This window comes from Felis catus, chromosome B3 (genome assembly GCF_018350175.1).
Source record: "Felis catus isolate Fca126 chromosome B3, F.catus_Fca126_mat1.0, whole genome shotgun sequence".
Lineage (NCBI taxonomy): Eukaryota > Metazoa > Chordata > Mammalia > Carnivora > Felidae > Felis > Felis catus.
The window spans coordinates 119,651,498-119,674,712 of record NC_058373.1 but is presented as its reverse complement, the minus strand read 5'-3'; the positions used below and the strand labels follow the sequence as shown (position 1 = coordinate 119,674,712).

The 23,215-nt window shown below is 39.4% G+C and overlaps 1 protein-coding gene and 1 long non-coding RNA gene across 5 annotated transcripts in view; one reads left to right on the top strand and one right to left on the bottom strand.

Annotated features, from left to right (window-relative positions):
- YLPM1 (YLP motif containing 1) overlaps positions 1–23,215 on the bottom strand; it is a 74,660-nt gene that overhangs the window by 42,271 nt on the left and 9,174 nt on the right. For all 4 annotated transcript variants that reach the window (XM_023255864.2, XM_011283407.4, XM_045060237.1 and 1 more), the window contains exons 2-5: positions 22,044–22,280; positions 20,940–21,119; positions 19,179–20,173; positions 247–2,367 (exon numbers count right to left, since the gene is read on the bottom strand). In XM_023255864.2, the coding sequence (XP_023111632.1) occupies positions 247–2,367; positions 19,179–20,173; positions 20,940–21,119; positions 22,044–22,280 (3,533 nt within the window). The remainder of the gene's footprint in view (positions 1–246; positions 2,368–19,178; positions 20,174–20,939; positions 21,120–22,043; positions 22,281–23,215) is intronic.
- LOC123386147 lies at positions 21,009–21,882 on the top strand. Its single transcript, XR_006599800.1, has 2 exons — positions 21,009–21,147; positions 21,431–21,882. It is a non-coding gene; the product is annotated as an uncharacterized LOC123386147 (long non-coding RNA).

Genomic DNA, 23,215 nt, shown 5'->3' with positions numbered 1-23,215 from the left:
AGCAACACATCTATAAAAGCCAAGAATGGCTACCAAACTTTCACATTTCAGGACATAAGCTTACAATTAACACAGTTCCAAAATACATTTCCTAACCCTAAAGCAGCACTGAATGGCCAGAAATATAAATTAAAATTTACAAGAACTTGAAGCAAAACGATTCCATTTACATACATCGCATCACTTTAAAAAAGAGCAGTCTGAATGCGGTTTTGACTAAAAGAAAATCTTAAGTAGTCAACTTACCGAAGCATTTTCAGTTCTTGTGCAGCTTTCAAAATGATTTCGTGCTGCCTCTGACTGAGAACCATTACCCCTCCAAGGCCTTGGTCAGAGTCTAAGTTTGTATCCGACCCCATCATTTCAGAAGAATGATGTGAGGAGGGCATATGTTCCGCCATGGGGGAATGTCTATCCACATCAGATGGGTACCATCTGTCTGACAACCGTTCTCTTTCCCAGTCCATTCTGTCAGGGATATAATCTCGCTTTTCCCGCCATGTATCTCCTCTTTCTGGATACTCTCGGATCCTCAACTCACCCCTATCACGAAAATCTCGATCATACCCATGGTCTCGATTTCTTTCTTCTCTCCATCTATCATCCCGATATCTATCCAAAGGTGGAAGAGGTGGGAGGGGTGGTAAAGGTGGAAGAGATGGAATATCCCGTTCACGAAACTGTGATTCTTGTTCATCCAGTGGTCTCCCATAATCTCTGTCCCACTCATTATCCAAATTTCTATCATACATATCCATGGGTCTTCCAATCCGATCCACATCCCTGTCCAAGTCCCTGTCCATTTCCCTGTTGTAGTCCTCATCCATATCCTGATCTCTCTCCCAATCATCCCACCAAGGGCCTCGTCTATCTCCATCATGAGATCGAGATGGTGGTGCTGAGAACCTGTCCTCTCTGTTATATGGGTCTAGTGTATCATCTTGATAGTCACGTTCGCATTCTCTCCAGTATCTCTCTCTATCCCAATCATCAAGTCTTTCTCGTTCCATTGGAGCATTTCTACCATCTAATGGGAACTCTTCGTGCCCTCTCTCTTCTCCATGATTCCATGGAGCTCTAGGAGGCTCATCTCGGTGATATGGATACATTTTTTCCCCACCATCTCCTGGTTCTGGTCTAAATGGACCTCTGTCACGACCAAAATCTGGTCTTCCCAGTCCCCTTTCCCTACTGCCAGGCCCTCGAGGTGGTCCCCTCTCCCTACTCCCAGCTCTTCGTGGTGGTACTCTTTCCCTACTCCCAGCCCTTCGAGGAGGTCCTCTCTCCTGACTGCCAGCCCTCCGAGGTAGTCCCCTTTCTCGGCTGCCAGCTCTACCCCGGTCCTGGCTGCCTTGCAGACCACCTGGCATTTTCTCCCGACTGCCTCCTGGCCTCACCAACCCTCTGTCCCGGCTGCCTTCTCCTCTGCTCATCTTCTCTCGACTGTCTTCTCGTCTACCCATCATCTTATCACGAAAGTCTTCTTGCTTGACCAACCCTGGGCCACGGCTGATTGCCTGACCTCGACCTCTATTTACTAGTCCTTTATCCCGTGTGTCTTCCATTCTGCTTTGCCCAGGACCTCTGTAAGATGAGCTGCTGCCTCGATTGCCTTCTAACCTATTATCTCTGTTATCTGGCCGAGGCAGCCCTTTATCTTGGTTGTTTTCTGAATGGGGCAGACCAATACCCAAAGGCTTAAAATCATTATCTGCAGTTAATGATGATGATGTTGTCACTGCTGCTCCTCCCTCCATCCCCCCTGGTTTTGAGGGAAAAGTAGATTGAGTAGGTACAGGTTTATTTGCAAGGGGTACAGGCTGAGTAACAGCTTGGGCTTTGTCCATTTGAGTCTCCATACTTTGAGAATTCTGGTCCCAATTAGAAGGCTCTATGGGCCCTTCCGAGACTTCGCTTTTAGGTGGCTCTTGTTGAGAGTCGCTTAGATTCTCATTTGACTGAGCCGCCTTGGCATCCTTTATATCTGCAGCAATGGAAAATGTAGCTGACTGCATTTTAAAATTCTTCTGCTGGTTACTATTGGTGTCTGCTAATGGTTCTTTGTTTCCTGAAAGAGGTTCTGCTTGTGACTTAGGTTGCTGCTGATGTTGCTGTCCAAAAGCTGGCTTGGGGCCTTTCCACTGTGGTCCACTCTGTCGAGGACTGAGGGATGTATTGGGGGTAATATAAAACTGAGATGCTGGCCCCCGGGGAATCATTCCCCATTTGCTTTTAGTGCCCTCTGTTGGGTGACCTTCATATCTGGGTCTTGGCCCATCGGGGCGATTTCCTTCAAAACGAGGCCCTTTGGGTCTCGGTCCTTCACACCTTGACCCTAAATCCTCAAATCTTCGAGGACCATCAAATCTACAAGTAAAACAAAAGATATTACTCAAGACAGTAAAGCAGAAAAAAAAATATTCTCCATGTAAGAATATTTAAGGCAATCTTGCCTTAGAATCTGTTTACAAAAATGACTCTTTCAGTCATTAAATAAATCCTGAGGTATCTATCTTAGAATCGGTATGCTAAAGTGGCAGTGCTCAGAAGGTCTTAGGACAGGCTTTGGAAATCATGTCAGTATTATTATCATCCACTCCAAAACAACTCCTGCAGCAAGTCACTGATACACTAAATTGTTAAAAAGCAATCATAAGTATTGTGACTTAGTAGACAGAAAAGCCCACTCATCTTAAATGGGGGAAAAAGTGCCACGGCTAACTCTGAGAGTACTTTCAGAATTAAAATATAACTAAAATCTAAGTAGGAAACAACTAACAAGATAATATAGGATGATTATAAATATTGTTGGAGCTAACATTATCACCTGGACTACTGGACAAAAATTCAAAAAGCCAGTAGCCAGCTATATCTTAAGAATGTGCCCTGATATTTTAAAGTCTGGACAGTGCCCTGACAATTTGCTACGGACCCACTCGCCCATTCAGAAAATATTTACATTCCTTGTCTGTCTAGCTATACTACACCTAGGGGATATACAAATGAAATGTCATCTGTGCCTCAAAGGGTTTACAATCAAGGAGAAAGAGAATCTAAGTATAAATAAATGCCCAAAGGTGCAATGACAGAAGTCTATCTGCATACAACAAGGGCAACAGAGGAGCGGATGGTCAATTCTACCAGGGTAAGGGGGGAGGGGGTGCTGTCCAATAGAGGCTTTATGTAATAGATGATGCTTAAATTAAGTCTTGAAAGACAAATTCTCTGAGGCCAGGCTAACAGAGTGTATTGGAGAGAAGGGAAATGGGTGGCAAGGACACCTAAGGTTAAGGAAGCATTATGAGGAAAGGCAGAGAAACACACACCAGCAAAGCAGTCTGGAAGTGCAAACATGGCTCAAGCAAAGAGAGTAGGAAACCTGGGAAAGGAGTAGAAAGGTAGGGAACAAAGAGATAAGGTAAAGAGCAGGCAAGAATCGAGCTCCGGAAGACCTTGTACACTCTGTGTGGCAGGGACTACTGGTAACCCTAACCCTTTTCCTAAAGTATCTGAGCTTCTTCATTCTTAGCTGGACACAAAGCTGGCGAGACTAAAGATTCTCTTTCCCAAACTCTCCTGTAGCTAAAACTTGTAGACATGTTCTGGCTGGGCTGAGAGTGAAAATGACCAACAGCTTCTTCCCGGTTATAGCCTCAAAGGGAAGGGCACGTCCTCCTCTTCACCATCTCCTTTTCGTGCTGGCTCTGACATGGTGGTGAAGCATCCTGGACCATGTAGATAAGGGCAATATACTAGGGGATGAGAAGTAACAAATCAGAAGGAACTTGGATTCTTGACACTGTAGAGTCATCACATAAGTGCTAAAAGAGAATAAGCCTTTAACTTATTAAAGCGTAGGACTTCAGATCTCGGTTACCACCAATGAATTAATTCAGCTGGGTAAGAAGTTAGGCATTACCTAATAAGACTTAGAGCCACTATAGATGGTCTGATTTTTAAAAGATTCCTCTAGCAGAAAAGTAGCAGATAGGTAGGAGAAGTTTACCGTAGGTTGTTTCTACAATTTGAGTAAGTTAAAGTGAAGCCTGTTCTAAGGCAGTGACTGATATGAGGATGTAGAGGAGATAAAAGTGAGAGATGTGAAGAAAGGTAAAATGGATAGGACTTTCTAACAAGTGAAATTAAAATGATAATAGAAAGGGAAAAATTTAGGACAATTCCAAGTTTCCTGGCTTAGGTGACTAAATGGATGATGATGCCTTTCATGTTTTTAATGAGAAACAGAGTTTTTCTTTCATTTGTTTGGGAAATCAATGAAGAATGCTAAATTCAGTTTCAGGAGAATATTTATTTCCTATCCCTATTGACATTAGGCTTTCTGCTGGTCTAGAAGTCTTAGTTTCAAAGGAAGAATGCTTCCATCAGGAAACACCACAGTAACTCCATTAAATTCAACTTGAGACTGCCACCTGGCTACTTGGGTTCTGAATAAACAGGCCAAGAAAGAAGTAACTACATTGGCTGGTAGTGATTGGTCCTCAGTTGCAAGGGGAAATTGGGTCACTAGTACACAATGAGGGTACGGAGGAAGATGTCTGGAACGGAGAGCCTCTAGAACACCTCTTAGCGCTTTCATGTCCTGTGATCAAAGTCAACAGAAAACTACAATAACTCAATCCAGGCAGGACTGCCAAGAGCCCAGACCTTTCAAGAATGAAGGTTTGGGTCACTCCACTAGGCAAAAAACGAGGACCAACTGAAATGCATGTTGAGAACAAAGGGACTATGAAATGTGTAGTGGAAGAATATAGTTATAAATACCAACTATGGTTACATGACCAGTTGCAGAAAGCAGGACTGTAATAGTTACAAGTATTTCTTCCTTAATTTGATACTATATGTTTAAATACATACACATGTATTAGTTAAATGTCCTTGGTTGATCGTTCTTTGTCATCCTCTAACATTAGATGTATTAATAATAGTTAATTTTATATCTCAGAATTTAATTTTTTTTAATGTTTATTTTTGAGAGAGAGAGAGAGAGAAAGAGAGAGAGAGAGAGAGAGAGAGAGAGAGAGAGAGAGAGAGAGAGAGAGAGGTGCGGCACACAAACAGGGGAGGGGCAGAGAGAGAGAGAGGGAGACACAGTGTGAAGCAGGCTCCAGGCTCCAAGCTGTCAGTACAGAGCCTGATGAGGGGCTCGAACTCACAAACTGCAAGATCATGACTTGAGCCAAAGGTGGATGTTTAACCAACTGAGCCACCCAGGTGCCCCTATATCTCAGAATTTCAATTACAGAGTATCAAAGAGAGAATGTGAACCAGCTAGGAGAAGAATGAAGATTTTCCCAAAGACAAAAAGATGAAAGGGACTATATATCCTTTTCTGGGAAACAGGTAAGAATCTTTTTTTTTTTTTTTTTTTTTTAGTTGTTCAGGGATAAATATTTCACATCAGATGAAAAAATCTCTTTGTGTCCCACCCTAATCAGAAACACATAAGGGAACTCTATGAAAGGTACTATAGGCTAGCCAAGTTGACACCACACAGAGTCACCACAAGGAATGTCAATATACATAAATTGACTATAAACAGAAAGGGGACCACCAGCAAATTGTTTTTAAATTCTGGAAGACAAAGGGCAAACATGAGTGGTAACCTATGCAAGAAGAAGCTGGAGTTTAGAATGCTGGTAGAAGGAGATACAATCAAAACGGGGCTGGTCTGCCCACAGAAACCCAGGGAGAGTCATAATTCTCAGATACCAGAGGTGCTGGGGAAGGACAGGGGTAAGACTTGGGGCTAAAAATGTGTAAATTAAAATCTATATTCAGAACCATCAACCAGACTTTCTCTGGGATGAATGTCCCTATATTCTTGAATCCGAGGGTCCTCTAACATTGGCAGTTCTCTGCCCTACCACACGAGCAAGGCCTGAATCTGCTGACTGGGCGCATCAACAGTTGATGAGCGCCTCATATGCACACAGAGCTTCCAATTAGCTTGTCAGTGTCCCCCGCTCTTAAATATAAATGGACAACCAAGGATCACTAGAAACTTGAGGAATGTCTCCAAAATGGAAGGAAGAGACCAAAGGTAAACGGGTCATAAATCTGGAGAAAAAACAGAGATAATGCAAAAAACAGAAGATAACTTTTAAAAAACCCTCAAGTAGTATCCTCAGAAAGATTCATAATGAGATACTGTAAATATAAATCAAGAATAAAACTTGATCAGAACCAAGAAAACTGCACAAAAATTTAAAAATTCTCCAAATAAAATGCAATAAAAAGATTAGAAGTATCTCAGAAAGTACAATCAAATGAAAAAGAGACAAATATAATCAATCCTGCAGGTCCAAAAACCTACTAATGAGGAGTTCCAGAAAAACAGAAAACAAGAAAAATAAAATTAATGAAGAAATAGAAAGATTTAAGAGTTAAAAGACTAATTTTCAGACAGAAAAGGTCTAGCTTGGTAAATAATCAGTATAACTATTAAAACTATACAAACAAAAAAACCACTATGAAATTTTGGAATACCAGGAGGGAATAAAGTTTCTAGCAATAGGGAGACATCATCTAAAAAGGAAGAGAAGCAGAACAGTATAGCACCTATATTGACTGGCAGAAGAAAATAGAACGGTGATCCTAAACTTTTGAGGAATAATTATGTTCAACTTTACTATACAGTACATAAATGGTGTTAAACAGTATGGTACTGGCATACAAACAGACACACAGATCAATGGAACAGAACAGAGCACCCCAAATAAACCCATGTGTATATGGTCAATTAATTTATGAAAAGGAGCCAAGAATATAAAATGGAGAAAGGACAGTTTTCTCAATAAATGATACTCGGAAAAGTGAAGAGTCATGTAGAAAAGAATGCAACTACAGTGTTATCTCACACTGTACACAAAAATTAACTCAAAATGGACTAAAGACTTGAACGTAAGGCCTGAAACCATGAAACTCCTAGGACAAAACCTAGAAAAACACCATAGGTGTAAGCTCCTTGACACAGGCCTTGGCAATGGTTTTTTGAATCTGATATCAAAAGCAAGGAGAATAAAAGCAAAAATAAACAGGTGGGATGACATCAAACTATAAAGCTTCTGCACAGCAAAGAAAACCATCAAGAAAACGAAAAGGCAACCTACCGAATGGGAGAAAATACTTGCAAATCTTATAACTGATAAGGGGCTACTGATCAAAATATATAAAGAACTCCTATAACTCTAGCAAAAATACAAATAATCTGATTTTAAAATGGGCAGAGGACCTGAATAGACATTTTCCCAAAGACAATGTACAAATGGTCAAGAGACACATGGAAAGAGACTCATCATCACTCATCAGCCAAGAAATACAAATGGAAACCACAGTATCACCCCACACCTGTGAGAATGGCTGTTTTCAAAAAGGTTAGAAATAATAAGTGTTGGCGAAGATATGGAAAGAAGAAACCTTGTATATTGTTGAGGGGAATGTAAACAGGTGCAGCCACATGGAAAGCAGTATGAAGGCTCCTCAAAAAAGTAAAAGTAGAACCCTCAGATGATCCATCAATTACACTTCTGGATATTTATCTGAAGAAAACAAGAAAACTAACTTGAAGAGATATATGCATCCCATGTTCACTGCACATGAGTTACAATAGCCAAAATATGGAAACAACCTAAGGGTCCATCAATGGAAGAATGGATAAAAAAAACTGTGGTATGTGTATACATATGTATGTATGTGTAACACAGACACACAAACACACGAATATTATTCAGCCACAAAAAAGAATGAAATCTTGCCACTTATGACAATATGGATAAACCTCAAGGGTACTATGCTAAGTGAAATAAGTCAAATACTGATTTCTCTTATACATGGAATCTAAAAATATATAGATAGATAGATAGATAGATAGATAGATAGATAGATAGAGAGATAAAAGCCAAACTCATAGATACGAAGAACAGATTGGTGGTTGCCAGAGGCAGGGGTGGGCATAGGAGTAATGGGTGAACTAATTTTGTTTTTAGTTTAAATAAATTAAAAAATTTTAATCCTTGATTTTAAATTCTATACCTAAATTATAATCAAGTGTGAGGTTAGAATAAAAACATTTCAGACACACAAGACGCAGACAATTTGCCTCCAAACCACAATTTCTTACTGAGTTACTTGAGCATGCACTCTGGGAAAACGAGGCACTAAACCACAAACAGGAAGCCATGACATTCAGTAAACAGTGAATCCAATCCAGGAGGGTAATCAAGGGAAATGCTGGAGTAACAGCCATATGGCAGATCTTGAAAGCAACCAAGCAGCCAACCCAGCCAGGTGAAAAGCAAGAAGATGCATAAATATGGGAGAGAGATCACCTCAAGAGAAAAAGAGATGGTGCTTTTGGGACTAGGGTTGGAGAATTATTTTAAAGATTTTTCAAGAAGGCAATTGGAAATTCTAGAAAAGTCATTACACTAAAGGAAATATAATTATAACACACTGCTTATCTCTACAGTGGACATTGTTTACTTATCTAAAAACAGTGACACGTATTAGACATACGGGGTTAGAGTAGTGGAAGAAGCAAATCTCTGTTAGAACTGGGAGTAAATATATAACATTTAAAATGTGGGAGTTCAAGAAAGCAGCAGCATATTTTTTAGTGACAGGAAGGTAACTACCAAAAGAAATAGCTAAAGAACGAAAAGATGTCATTAGAAAACACAACTAGGGTGGCTTGGGGCAGTGGCTGGCTGTTTTTCTTGATTTCTGAAAACTATGTATGTACCACTTTGATAAAAAATGTAAAATGAATTTAAGTGACACAGAGAGATTAGCCCTAACTGGGAGAAAGAAGAGCATCTTCTGAGACTAGAAGAAGAAAGATGAGGATAATAAGGTAAGGTAAACACAAGGGTGGGAAGTGAGTTTCACTGGGCCTGAAAGTCTCGATTTCCTCTGGGAGGCAGGAATCTAAATTAAAGATACAAAGCGAAAGAAAAATGTTTGTGGAGACAACAGTGCAGATGGTCTCTGCACAGCAGTGAAGGCTTGGCACAGCTACTGTTGGGCACAGGGACAGGAGCTGACTAGAGACTTATCAGAGGACACACCACAATACTAAAGAGGGAGATCACTTATTTACTTATTTAGCTATATATGATACTGTTTCAGGGCTTGTGAGGGTTTCGTTCCATTTCTTGAAGTGCCATTTATTAATTCAAAGTGCCTGGAAAAACACCTTAGATCATTAAAGTTGTGTAAAACCATCTGCTTTGGATTCAATTCAGCAATGATCAGTTCATGGAAGTGCTAAGAGGAGACTATTCTCCACAAGGTAGAGTCAGTAAGAACCCTTGTCAACTCGTTACCTAATATTATAATCAAATTTTGAATATAAACAAACTGCCTTCCTAACCAATTTGTGAATGCCTTGAGAATTTCATCCATAACTGAGACATTCCAGCATAAGTAACAGTTACTGAACATCTGTCAGGCACTATGTTAGTGCTGGAAATAAATGGATACTTAACTCAAGGAGTTCATAGTCCAAGGGAAGAGTGAGACAGGTAAACCAACGATTTGATTTACTTAAAACTTAGAACATAACTTGATAAAATGGAACACGATGGCTGGCCTTGTTTACAGAGGTATCCCCTTTGTCTGACTCACCAAAGGATTTCAACACATAATTACTGAAGTGCTCCCTGCACTAGGAATTAGTAAAGCAAAAACTGGCAGGAAAGGAACTCTGAACAAAGAGAAGAGCACATATACAGAATGGCCAGAGGGAAAGATAAAGGAAGCAAGAGGCACTAAACGACTGATAAGGAAAAGAGAACATGGTGACAAGGTTGTAAAAGGTAATTAACTCACTACTGCAAGCCTCATGCCTACACATACAATATGCAATTTCCATGACAGGATAGGGCACTTTGCTTTCAGATTAAATTGCTGATCAACAGCCAAGGGTCATCATTTTATTTTTATTTTGGGGGTCAGAAAAAAACCAACTGAAATATACTTTCAACACTACATATAAATGGCAATTATTTATCAATACTGCACTTTCAAATTTTCAAAGTTCAAGGATGTAACAAAATGTTAGACTATCAAAACCTTTTGTATTCATAAAAGAATTTTAAAGCCTTTGGAATAAATATATTAAGAGATACTCAGTTTTAAAATATGCACAAAAATTAGCCATGTTTACATTAATACAATGAAATGCTATGACCTTTTTAACATATAAAAACATTTGAAATAAAATACAAACATAGCATATTTTCACTAAATACAATCACAGAAAAACACATGTATTGCCCATTGGTTAGATGAAAAGTAAAACAAATATTTGGTGTTTAAATATTTAGAAAATTTGTATACAGTTAGGTATTTCATAAACTTCTAAAAAACAAAAACCCTAAAGCTAGGTATGAAAACATTAGAGGTATGTATAAAAATTTCACGATTTAACATAAAAAACAGACCCCAAGTGGGTATAAAAACTTAAGAGGTATGCGCAGAAATACAAATGTCTTATTATCACAATATTTACACAAACATACTCAAATCAGCTGACCATGGGAATTACAAAATATTAAATTCTGGAGTCAAATTCCTGCCCTTTTAGTTTTCATGCGAGATGATTTTTCTAAGTATTTTCTAATATGTATAACTAAAACCCTAAAGTCAAAACTCTCCCTCCAAAAAGTAATTGCTATAAATAGGAACAACCATGGCAAATGGAAGCACAGAGTAAAATTGTATTGTTTACAGTCCCTTGCTAATCCAAATAAGACAGCTACAGAATAGAAGAGGTCCACAATTATAATCCGAAAACCAATCAAAAAGTATGTATGACCAATCAGGAGCCTAGATATTACAAAGATGTCAATTCTTCTACAAAATGGTCAACAGATTCCATGCAACGCTCATCAAAATTCCAGCAGGTTTCTGAAAACTGACGAGCTGATTCTAAGCATTACATGGGAAATAGAGAGGACCAAGAATAATCAAGACAATCTAGATCAGGGGTCAGTAGACCATGGCCCCAGGGCCAAATCCAGTTAAGAGTGATCTTTTACATTTTTAAATGTGAAAAACAAAAGGAAGAAAGAAAAATAAGTGATAGAGACCAAACATGGCCTGCAAAGCCTAAAAATACTTACCATCTGGCCATTCACAGAAAAAGTTTGCCAACCTCTGATCTAGAAACACAGAACTGGAGGACTTACACTAGGAGGTATCAAGATTTATTACAAAGCTACAGTAATTTTTTAAAAAATCTTTTAAAAGTGTTTATTTTGAGAGAGAGGGAGCACGAGTGGGGGAGGGGCAGAGGGAGACGAGGAGAGAGAATCCCAAGCAGGCTCCCTGCTGTCAGCCCAGAGCCTGATGCAGGGCTCGATCCCATGAACCGTAAGCCAAAATCAAGAGTCAGACACCTAACTGACAGCCACCCAGGCGCCCCTAAAGCTACAGTAATTAAAACAGTATGACACTGGTACAATGATAGAGTCTAGAAACAAATCCATACATATGGCCATTTGACTCACGATGAAGAAGATAGCACGAAGTAGTAAGGAAAAGATGGGCTGGGGTCAACTAGATAGCCACATGAAAAATAATAAACCATGATCCTTACCTCATACCTCATTAACAAATAAATCAATTCTATATGGATTGTTGATTTAAAAATAAAGGGTAAAACGAGACAGAAGATAAAATAGGATAATATATTTATGGCCTTGGGGTAAACAAAGATTTCTTAAACAGGACACAAAAAAGTACTAACCATAAAAGAAAAACGGATCGATAAATTGGACTGCTAAATTAAAATCAAGAATTTCTATTAATCAAAAGACACCACGGGCGGCTGGGTGTCTCGGTTAAGCATCTGACTTCAGCTCAGGTCATGAAAGCACAGTTTATGCATTCAAGCCCCACGATGGGCTCTGTGCTGACAGCTCAGATTCGGATGCTGAAGCTCTGCTTTGGATTCTGTGTTTCCCTCTCTCTCTGCCTCTCCCCTGCTCTCTCTGTCTCTCAAAATTAAATAAACATTAAAAAAATAAAAAATAAAAAAGACACCAGGGGCATCTGGGTGCTCAGCTGGTTAAGCCGTTAAGCATCTGACTCTTGATTCTGACTGAAATTATGATCTCAGGGTCATGAGTTGGAGCCCTGCATTGCATTGGGCTCCTTGCTGGGTGCTGGGCATGGAGCCTGTTTAAGATTCTCTCTCACTCTGCTCCCCCATCCACCTTGCATGTGCACACACATGCACACTCTCTCACCAAAAAAAAAAAAAAAAAAAAAAAAAAAAAGACACCATTAACCCTTGGGGTTCCCTCTGGGTTCAGATCCTAGTTTTAGAACTGTTTTGTTTTTTTTTTTAAGGTTTCGTTTGTTTTGAGAGATCACACGCACGTGTACACAAGGTGGGGGGGAAGGCAGAGAGCAAGGAAAAGACAGATAATCCCAAGCAGGCTCTGCACTGTCAGTGCAGAGCCCAGTGCTGGGCTCAAACCCACGAATCATGAAATCATGACCTGAGCCAAAATCAAGAGTCAGATGCTTATCCAACTGGGCCACCCAGGTGCCCCAAGAACTGTTTGTTTGTTTTTTAATAGTTCTATTATACTCATACCTGTCAGAGAGGCTAAACTCAACAACACAAGAAACAACAGGTGTTGGTGAGGATGCAGAGAAAGGGCAACCCTCTTACACTATTGGTGGGAATGCAAACTGGTGCAACCGCTGTGGAAAAGTGTATGGCAGGTCCTTAAAAAGTTAAAAATAGAACTACTTTGTGATCCAGCAATTGCACTACTAGGTATTTACCCAAAGAATACAAAAATACTGAAACGTATTCAAAGGGGTACAGGCACCCCCATGTTTATAGCAGCATTATCAATAATAGCCAAACTATGGAGAGAGCCCAAATGTCCAAAGGTCCATCAATAGATGGATACAGAAGTTGTAGTGTGTGTGTGTCCATATAACAGAATATCACTCAGCTATTAAAAGAATGAAATCTTGCCATTTGCAATGAAGTGGATGGAGCTACAGAGTACCATGCTAAGCAAAATAAGTCAGCCCGAGAAAGACAAATACCATGATTTCACTCATATGTGGAATTTAAGAAACAAAACAGACGAGCAGAAAGAAAAAAAGAAAGACAAACCAAGAAACAGACTCAAATACACAGAACGAGCTGATGGTTACCAGAGGGTAGGTGGGTGCGGAATGGGTTAAATAGGTGATGGGGATTAAGGAGTGCACTTGTGATGAGCACCGGGTGGTGTATGAAAGTGTTGAATCACCACATTGTACACCTGAAACTAATATTATACTGCATGTTAACTAACTAGAATTTAAATAAAAACTTTTAAAAAATAAACAGCTCCATCATAAGGATTGAAACTTTGTGACTTTTCTCTCATAGGCCTCCCCAAGAACAAAGAAAATTTACTCCTTAAAAAACAGAATGAAACTTACATTATCTTGCAATTACTGTATGGGTCCATTAGAACCTTTCATAAATCTAAGACACATTATGGGATCCTAAGTGACTTTTTCTCTGAATCTTAAAGCATTCTGCAATTTCCTTACCCTCAAAATCATTACTCATCATTACTTATCAATTATCCCCATCTATGCTAAAGAAGATGAAAATACAAAGACAATGAAGGAATGATGGACTCGCCTAAAGATGAGGCAAAAGTGAAATAAGCTGTCACCTCACCCCGCTTTGTATTGCCCAAAATACTACAGCCTACTTTTGGGCTTCACTGAGTACAATTGAGAATTAAAAATTTTTCATTTCCTGACTATAACAGCAGAGAAAAGGGAGAGAGAAAGCTGTGTCCAAATCAAGAAATAAACACAGAGACAGAAGGACTCTAAGCTCTAATAAAGATGTGACACTGATCATGTAAGTAAAATCTCCAACTGTAAGTCCTCAGATGACAGTATCCTAGATGAATATTCTCAAATTCAAGATTCGGTAAATGAACAATATATTTCTAAGGACAGAAAGGAAATGTAGTACTGTCATCCACTTAGTTATTAAACTGCAAGAATGTCATCACATAATATTTTGTGCCAAGAACCTGGACCATTCTGCTTTGCCAGAAGAATAAGTGACAGGATTATTTCATCTTTTATGTTTATGTTTTACGCCAAAATTTACCTGATGCAGGGTTTTGCTCTTCTAAAATTTTTATTAAAATTTTGAATAAGCAGTTTTTCACTATCCCTTTGTTACTTCTGTACATTATTTGTAAAATTACTTTAAAATTTCAAAAATAAAAATGGCCCACTGGATCTAGGTGATACTTTTTTTGGCATACTGAAGATAAGAAAGAAAAAGGACTGCACAATGAGAAAACAGTCAAGACAATCTAGACACAGGATGCTATCTCGTGTACATAAGGAACTCCTACAAATCAGTAAGAAAAAATCATAACCCGATAGAAAAATGGGGAAAAGATTTCAATAAGCATCTCGTAAAAGAAGAAATCCAACTTAACAATAATCAAATGGAAAAAGAAGTTAACCTCATTTGTCATCAGGGAAATACAAATTAAAGCCATAGTACAATACCACTAGACATCCACCAAGATTACTGTAATTTAAAATTTTAATAATACCAAGTGTTGATGAGGATGCAAAAAACAAACAAAAAACCCCAAAAAACTGGAACACAAAAAACCTGCTGGTGAGAATATAAATGGATACAATCACTTTGGAAAACTGACAACATCTACCAAAGCAGGACCGCACATACCCCATGATCAAGTAATTCCAATCCTTTGTACATTTCTAAACAAAATTAAATACACACACACACACACACACACACACACACACACACACACACACACAGATGCACCTAAAGGGACACATACAACACCAAAAGACACAAAGCAGCATTCTTCATAATAACCAAAAAACTTAAATGACTATCACTATGAAAACAGATAGACAGTGGTAAATTCATACAACAAAATACTGTAAAGCAATGGGAATGAACAAACTACAGCTACACAAACATGGATAAACCTCACAATAACATAATGTCGAGTGAAAGATGCTAGACTCCACCGAGTATGTACAGTATGATTCCATTTATAGAAACTTCAAAAATACGCAAAACTAATCTATGGCATAAAAAATCAGTATAGTGATTATCTTTGGGGCAAGGGAAAATCAGAAGGGGCATGAGGAGGACTTTTCAGACACCAGTAATTTTTATTTTTTGATCTCGGTACTGTAACATGAGTGTGTTTCCTTTGTCAAAATTCACTAAGCTGCACACCCAGGATTGTGCACATCTCTGTATGTTACTCTTCAATAAATAAGTTTTACGATTGAAAAATAAAAGGTTCTAGGAAACCAACATCCACTGACCTAATAGATTCTTGGAGCAGGGCAGTCTTCTAGAAGACTTGATGAATCCAACAATACACACACATACACACAATTTCAAAATAGCTGCTCCAGATGCTCAACAATGTAGTATGATATTTACACATGATGCAGGCCTATCACTTGCCTTTTGGAAACCTTCAGTTTTTTTAAACAGCAGCCTAAATCTGGATTTTGCAAAAACTCTATCTTAACAGTGTGTTATTTAAAACTTCTCTTAAGTTTATTTATTTATGAGAGAGACAGAGACAGTGTGAGTGGGGAAGGGGCAGAGAGAGACAGAGAGACGGGGGGAGAGAGAGAGAGAGAGAGAGAGAGAGAGAGAGAGAAAGAATGAATCCCAAGCAGGGTCCGTATTCCCAGCACAGAGCCCGATGCGGGACTCGAACCCACGAAACCGTGAGATCATGACCTGAGTTGAAACTGAGAGCCAGACACTTAACTGACTGAGCCACCCAGGCACCCCTCAATCGTGTGTTATTTCATTAGTGTGTTATTGGTAAATCAGTTATCTGTGTTCTGAATTCTTGTTTTTCTACCCAGCTGTGTTAAAAAAAACAAGGCAAAACAGAGTGGATTACCATATCAGTTATGTGTTTATAGCAAACTCTGGATTCAACTAGTAAGAAAAATTCACAAGTTTCCTTAATAGTGTGGATTATTTCTACCTCATTCTCTTTCATTCACCAGTGTCCACTGATATATGTTTTTTTTACTTAGTTACACAAGAGAAAAAAGAACTATGCTTGGGAAATAGTCACAAACTACACTCAATATGAGCCCAGAGAGCAAAAGCAGAAGAATAATAGAAATGGAAATGACATAAGCTAGACTGGGGGAAGGTTTTAAAAACAGGGTAGATGTGAGCAGGATCCAATTCAAAAACAACAACAAAAAAAAGCCATCCTTATCTAAGCTTCAGGCGAAAAAGCTGGAGCGGAACATACATCTAAAAGCAATGTAATCAACGTTTCTTAAGATTTCAGCAGGCCAGAATGTTGGCCCAAACCTAACCAGATGACGTGTAAAAACCAAATCTTAGAAAAAGAGAAAAACAAAACAAAACAAAAACTGCACAAGTTCAGGATGAGAGAGACCTGGTTTAATAACAGCTAATGTGAAAAAGACCAGGGAAGCCAAATGGGTGTTAATTAAGCTCAACATAAGCCGACGCTGTGAGAGTGAGGACCAACAAAAGCAATTTGTTTAGTTATCCATTTATGTTCTTCATAGCAAAGTTGGTAATGGGTTCTATGGCTCCCTGCGTCTGAAGTGTTTGTTCTGAAGGAGACTGACCAAAGGCCCTTCACAAGACAACGAACAACGTAGCAGGAGGAGGCTAGAACCAATGTTAGTGTGAAAAGAAAGGAAGAATCTGAGTTTACGTGACGGCAGAGAAGAGCAGGTAAGGCAGGATCGGGGAGACAAGAGCGTGGCATTTAAATAACTGCAGGGACACACTATAGTAGGGGGACAGGGTAATTCATTATGTGTTGCACACAAAGGCAGATCGAATCAACAGGCAGAAGTGACAGCAACACATTCAGGTTCACTCAATATAAATAAACTTCCCCCAAACCTGTCAACACCTTATATAGTGGTACGCCTGATCACAGTGCCAGTGTTTAATCAGAGGCCATCAACCACTTGTCACAGGAAGTAAAATGAACTTAAATGTGGATCAGAAGGCCTTGGATTCTAATTCTATCTCAACCGTTTACTAGCTACGTCATCTGAGGCAATTCATTTATAACCTCTCCAAATCTCAGCTTCCTGTCTATGTTTACTTCATGAGATCACCGAGAAGAATAAATCAGGCAATAAAAAGTAATAATAATAATAGGTGCAAGACCCAGGATGACAGCACCATATGCAGCACATAGACGAGTTGCTACAGAGGAGATACTGCACTAGATAGTTGCTAAGATCCTCCTAGCACTGAAATTACTAAGGTACCTTAAGGCAAGAAAAAACTTAAAATAGGTGCTAAATTTACCACAAGATTTGGTAGGCAAGACAGAAAATATTAATATGAGAGAAAAAAAGAGAGCAGGAAATCTGTTTCACAAGGTGTTAAGAATGTACTTTTCTGATAGCAAATTAGTCACCAGATCTAAAAGGCAATGCTTAATCCAAGAGATAAGTAAGAATACAAATTAAAAAGTTACACATTCCAAATAAATCAAGACTACAAAATGCACTTGTAATCACTGACAGTATGAATATCACTGAATCATGGCATGAAACACAGTGCTTAACTAATAGTGCTTTCACTTTGGGGACTCTCCGGACTCTGCTCCCACTGGGTGTGGACTCAGGCTCTACTTTCCCAGTTACGTGATATTGAACAAATTACTCAAACTGCTCAGTCCCAGTCTGTAAAGGGTAAATGTAGGGTATGAACCTGCCTAGTTCACAGGCTGCTGAGAAGATTCCATGAGATAACATATGTAAAGCCTCTGGCAAGGCTTCTGGTACCCAGAGGAACTCGTGTTAATTATGTGTTGCACCAAAGTGGCAGATCTAGAACAGGTAGTAGTTACAGCAACACATTTAGGTTTAATGCAAGAAATAAACTGTCTAGAAAACTGTCAACACCTTATACGGTGGAGTTGCCTCGCCTCTAAATAGCTTTGACTTTGGATGGAGTTTTGCACCATGTTGTTTTCAGAGTTACAAATTTGGGGAACAAATGATATATTTTGTTTCCAAAGGCTGAAATTAAGTTTAAATTAAAAATGATAATGTAGATACATTGACCCTGAGGTGAAAAATTAATCAACATACTAAGTGGAAAGAGCACGTTTACAAGACAACTTACTCAGTACGATCAAATTTTTCTGAGGTATATGTTTTTAAATTATTGTTTCTAAATGGTGAAATTAGGGGACTTCCTTTTTAAAATGTTTTTCTGTACTATCTAGATTTAGTATAAGGAATATGTATTTCTATCACAATTTTCAATTGGAAAAAATACGATTAAAAATGTTTTTCTATAGGAAAATTAACATTTAGGTCAACTTGGGTAGAAGAATACACTTCTATAAACTTGAAAAAATGAATTTAACACTTTTTAAAAAGCAAAGAAGAAACTCAGAAACTACTAGTTAATTTTTCTGTGTGCTTTTCTAAATAAAAATGTGGTTCAGACAAAAGGAAAATATCTCCCAGATTAAGTGAAATATACAGGAAATAAGCTCCATGGGGGCAGGGATTTGTCTGTTCTATTATATTCACTGCCATAAGCACAGAGCAGGAATCAATATTTGCTGAGCAAATGGATAAAAGTCCTATTTACCCTTACACTAAATTTTGTTGCTTTATTTCACTAGAATATTGGCTTATTCATTTTTATCTCCAACAGCTAGCATATTATCTAACAAAGAGAAGTTACCAATTCAGTTATTTGTCAAATTAAAAAAAAAAAGATAAATTTAATAAATATTACTTTTATCGCTAAAAGGTCAATAAAAAATTGGTAAGCATTACTCTGAAACATGACGTTCACCCTGAATTATAATCTTTACATATAGAATAAAAGCAGTGACATCAAAGAAATGGGGCATGTTACTATTTCTAGATTTTATTATGTCACATCGAGTAAGTGAACAACACTAACATTATTAATTGTAAACCAGGAATATATATAAAAGTACAGAGAGAACATAAAAATCATATAAAAAAAGCTTTTTATACCAAGGCCTACGCAGCCTAAATCAACAAAAAAGCCAAGCCAAACCAACCAACCATCCAAACAAAGGCAGACCTACCTTGGGCCTCTTGGGCCTTCCAAGTAACTGCTTCTAGGAGGATCTGGAAGCAGTCCACCTGACCTCACTGGCATGTCCTTGACTGCAGTGATTGGCTGAGATGGAGCAGCTGAAGACTCCCCAAGTCCTTGCTCAGATGAGAACGAACTATATGGCAGAGTAGACTTGCTCAGAGGGGCTTTAGAATTCACTTGTTCTGATGGGCTAATAGCTGATTGCAGTGGAGGATGGTAGGTTGAGGGTGGGGCTGAACCAAAAGACACAGGAGTGGGAAGCAGTGCTGGTCTAGGTTTCTCTGGAACCTGTGAACTCTGAGAACTGGAGGCGGGTGGAACTGGGGCCGTTGCTAACTGAGGAGGTATCCCTTGTGGAACCCCAGGGGGAGGTAATCCTGGAGGAGGTGTGGCTAAAGACAATGGTGGGAGGGGCAGGACAGGTGGAGGTGCCCCTGAGGAGAGAGATGGTGGGGGAAGAACCGGTGGGGGCCCTGCAGAAGAGAGGGAAGGTGGGGGAAGAACCGGTGGGGGCCCTGCAGAAGAGAGAGATGGAGGCATCACAGGTGGGGGCACGGAGGTTGGGAGAGAAGGTGGCATCACAGGTGGGGGCATGCCAGGCGGGGGCACTGAAGCAGGCAGGGCAGGGGGCATCACTGGTGGTGGCAATGATGGAGGCAATACCGGAGGGGGCATTGTTGGTAGAGGTGGAGGCATCTGAGAATATGGAACAAAAGGAGGTGGCATTGACATGTTCCCCATATACTGGTTCTTCATGTTCTGAAATGAATTGACTTTCTCCTGGAGATAGGTCTGAGTCGCTTTCATATGTCCCTGCCATGTTTTCCACTGCTTCTCATACTCCTGAAGCTGATCTTTATGAGGATAAGAATGGAGCTGCTCCTCCCACAGCTGAAACTCCCGCTCCCACTCTTGGTAGAGATGTTGAAACTGTTGCTGCTGCATCTCATAATGCCGCAGCTGCACGTCTACAGACATGGTCTACGAATAAAGGGGTAACAATTATTCAAGACATTCATAGAGGAGAATTCATCAAAAGTTAAAATATTAATGAATCCAGGGCATTTGAAGTCTTAGGAAATTAAAACCCTAGAGACTTTGGGACACTAAAGATAAGCTTGTTACATCTCTTCAGTGATGATCTTTCTTCCTTTGACTCGTTTCTGTAAGTTATCACCGAGATGGAGAAACCAACTAAATACCAAAGCAAATACCTATCTCAGCAATAATTACTTTTCAGGTTTTTAATATTACCGTGGATCATTTTAAGAACTTGAGAAATGATCCATTATTATAGACACACAGACACAAGTTTGTATCTTCAAGATACAAGAAAAACAAGTATCTTTTATGGTGTATTTCCTTAGGTTTTTATGGTGGTTGCTTTGATCTTTCTGATGGATTTTGGCTTGTCTGTCACTGTAGTGATTTGTAGGCAACCTGAAGCTACCTGGTAAGAATCTCTGGCTCTTAAGATCCTCAGCAACAGTGCTCTAACATCCACCTCAGCTGACATGACCAGGAGACTCCACTATACCTGCCCCACCCCAAGAGCATTTCCATAAAACCATACTTCCCAAATCCCTGGTGATGTGACAGATAGCTAACTACCTGGGCCCTCCTTGGAAACATCTATCTGTCAGTATTTAACCTCCTTCCTTCTTCGTACTTAAATCTCTCTCAGGAATAACAACTCCTTTAAATGACTTGGGGCAACTTCCCACGTGTCAGCGGAGGAAGCACTTGCCTGCATGTGCGGCGGCTGCTGTATAATCTGCTGGTACTGTTGCAGGATCTGCTGTAACTGAGTGTGCTTCTGCATTATTCCCTGATACTGGAAGCCGACTCGATGTTGTTGGTGCTGCTGCCAGTGTGCTGCCGCGGCCTGCAACTGTTTCAACCGGGCATCTTCTTCTGGGTCTTCAGACTACAGTTAAGAGAGAATATAGTCTTATGTAAGTAACAAATCAGCAACCAAACTAACAAGAAACCTGAATATTTTACAAAGTAGTATCCTATAAAGTCCAGAACCCCTACAACCCTGGCTGACTGAGAAAAGCTATTTTATGTTTAGATAAAAGACCTGGCTCTATTTAGACTACGGGTTACAAATACTAATACAAAGGAGTTTATAAATTCCACAGTCTTCACTGGAATAATAATCCATCCCGCTGTCCCTAAGTAGGGCGATCATTTCCCCCAAAAAGCAAATTTACAGCTATGTCCTTTGCCCTCTAGGAGAAACCTTTTTCACGTTAGCCACTTTTCACCAATAGACGACAAGGTACTCATTATGGCTCAATAAAGTTTCCACATGGCCTCTGGGAGAAAAGGTGCCTTTGGATCAAAGTGAGAACTTTCCATGTGTCAGTTAATATGTTAAGTGACAAGGATTATCACATTTCATGCTTCAACAGCTCTGTAAGATAGCTACCACCCATTTTGCAGATGAGGAAATCACAGCACAGAACAGTTAACTAGCTTGTGCAGAGTCACCACCAGCAAGTGGCAGTGCCTCGACTACAGCCTGGGCAGTCTGACAACAGAAGCTGAAGCTCTTACACACTGCCCTGTGCTGCCAGTATGAAAACACCCTGGTAGCCCGTTAGTCCTTAGAGACTCTCAGTTCAGAAGAGTGTCTAATTCTTTATTCACTGAAACCATGAAAAAAATGCCTTTTCTAAACTTGATCAGGCATTCATCTGATTATTCCGTAACAGAATTCTACATGTACTGAAAAAAAAAAAAATACATAAAAACATATATCCGTTTTGACAAAGGTATATATAAATGAATCAGGAAAAAAAGCTGAATAATTTAGTAAACACCAAGTAATTAATTTTATGGTTACCTGGGGTTCCTCAGGTGGGAGAGGAGGTGGTACCTCCTCATTAGGAGGTGGTAACGGGGGCTCCTCAGATGAAGGGGGTTCTGGTACTTGACTGGTGGCAGGTACTGTAACTTCTTCTTTTACTGGCTCGGGGGCATCCTTTGCTAGGACAGGACCTTTTTTGTGTCCTGGCAAATGTACTTTTGTCCTCTGCTGCAAACTAAGCAGGTGCTGTCGATACCAATACTGCTGCTGTTCCTACAACAGAAGCCATTTTTAAGAATTGTAATTAACAATCCTACATATCTGAAACTCGGTGTTGACAGAGACCTGCGTTGGTATCTGTGTTCACAGGTCTATATGTAAGAAAAGGCAAAGCTGGACTGAGAAAGGCACATAAGTACACGAGATCTTTCCATTCCTCCTCTAAATTTACACATTTAAGTTAAGCAAATATATTAATTCAACATACTTCTCCACTCTCTCAACACATACGCTTTTGGAAGTGAGAGCAGTCTTTTTGATAAATGCTTTCAATATTCACAGCTGCTTGTTTTTAATCTGCCATTACTTGGTGTGGATTTATCAAGGAGTCTTGTAGTTAACGAATATAACCAAGTAGTTCTGTCTCTTCTCTGCCTTCTCTCTCTCCAGTGCTCTTCTCTCTTTTAAACACCTGTTATATCCCAGTTATATACACATAAATGAGAATATACTGTGTTTTAGAATGCTATTTATTTTAAAAGTCTCAGCTTTGTCTTCCAAATTATACTTCCAATAATTCAATTTTCTGGAAGCTTGTTTTATGCTTCCACTTTAAAAAAGTTACAACAAAAACAAGTTTAATGCAGAAATAATTAGAAAATACACCTGATCCTCATTATTCATGGCTTCCATATTTGCAAATTTGCCCACTTGCTAAAATTTATTTCTAACTCCAAAATCAATCCTCAGGAATCTTTGGCTGTCATTTGTGGACATGCGTGGCAGAGCAGTGAAAAATCTGAGTTGCCTGCCTTGCACATTTCCTGCTGTGACAGAACAAGGCCATGCTCTGCCTTTTTGTTTGGCTCTCATACTGTAAATAAGTGTCCTTTTCATGGTGTATTGAGGACCACATTTTTCAGATTTCTGTGCTTTTTGTTGGTGATTTTGCTGTTTAAAATGGCCCCAAGTATAGTGTGGTGTGCTGT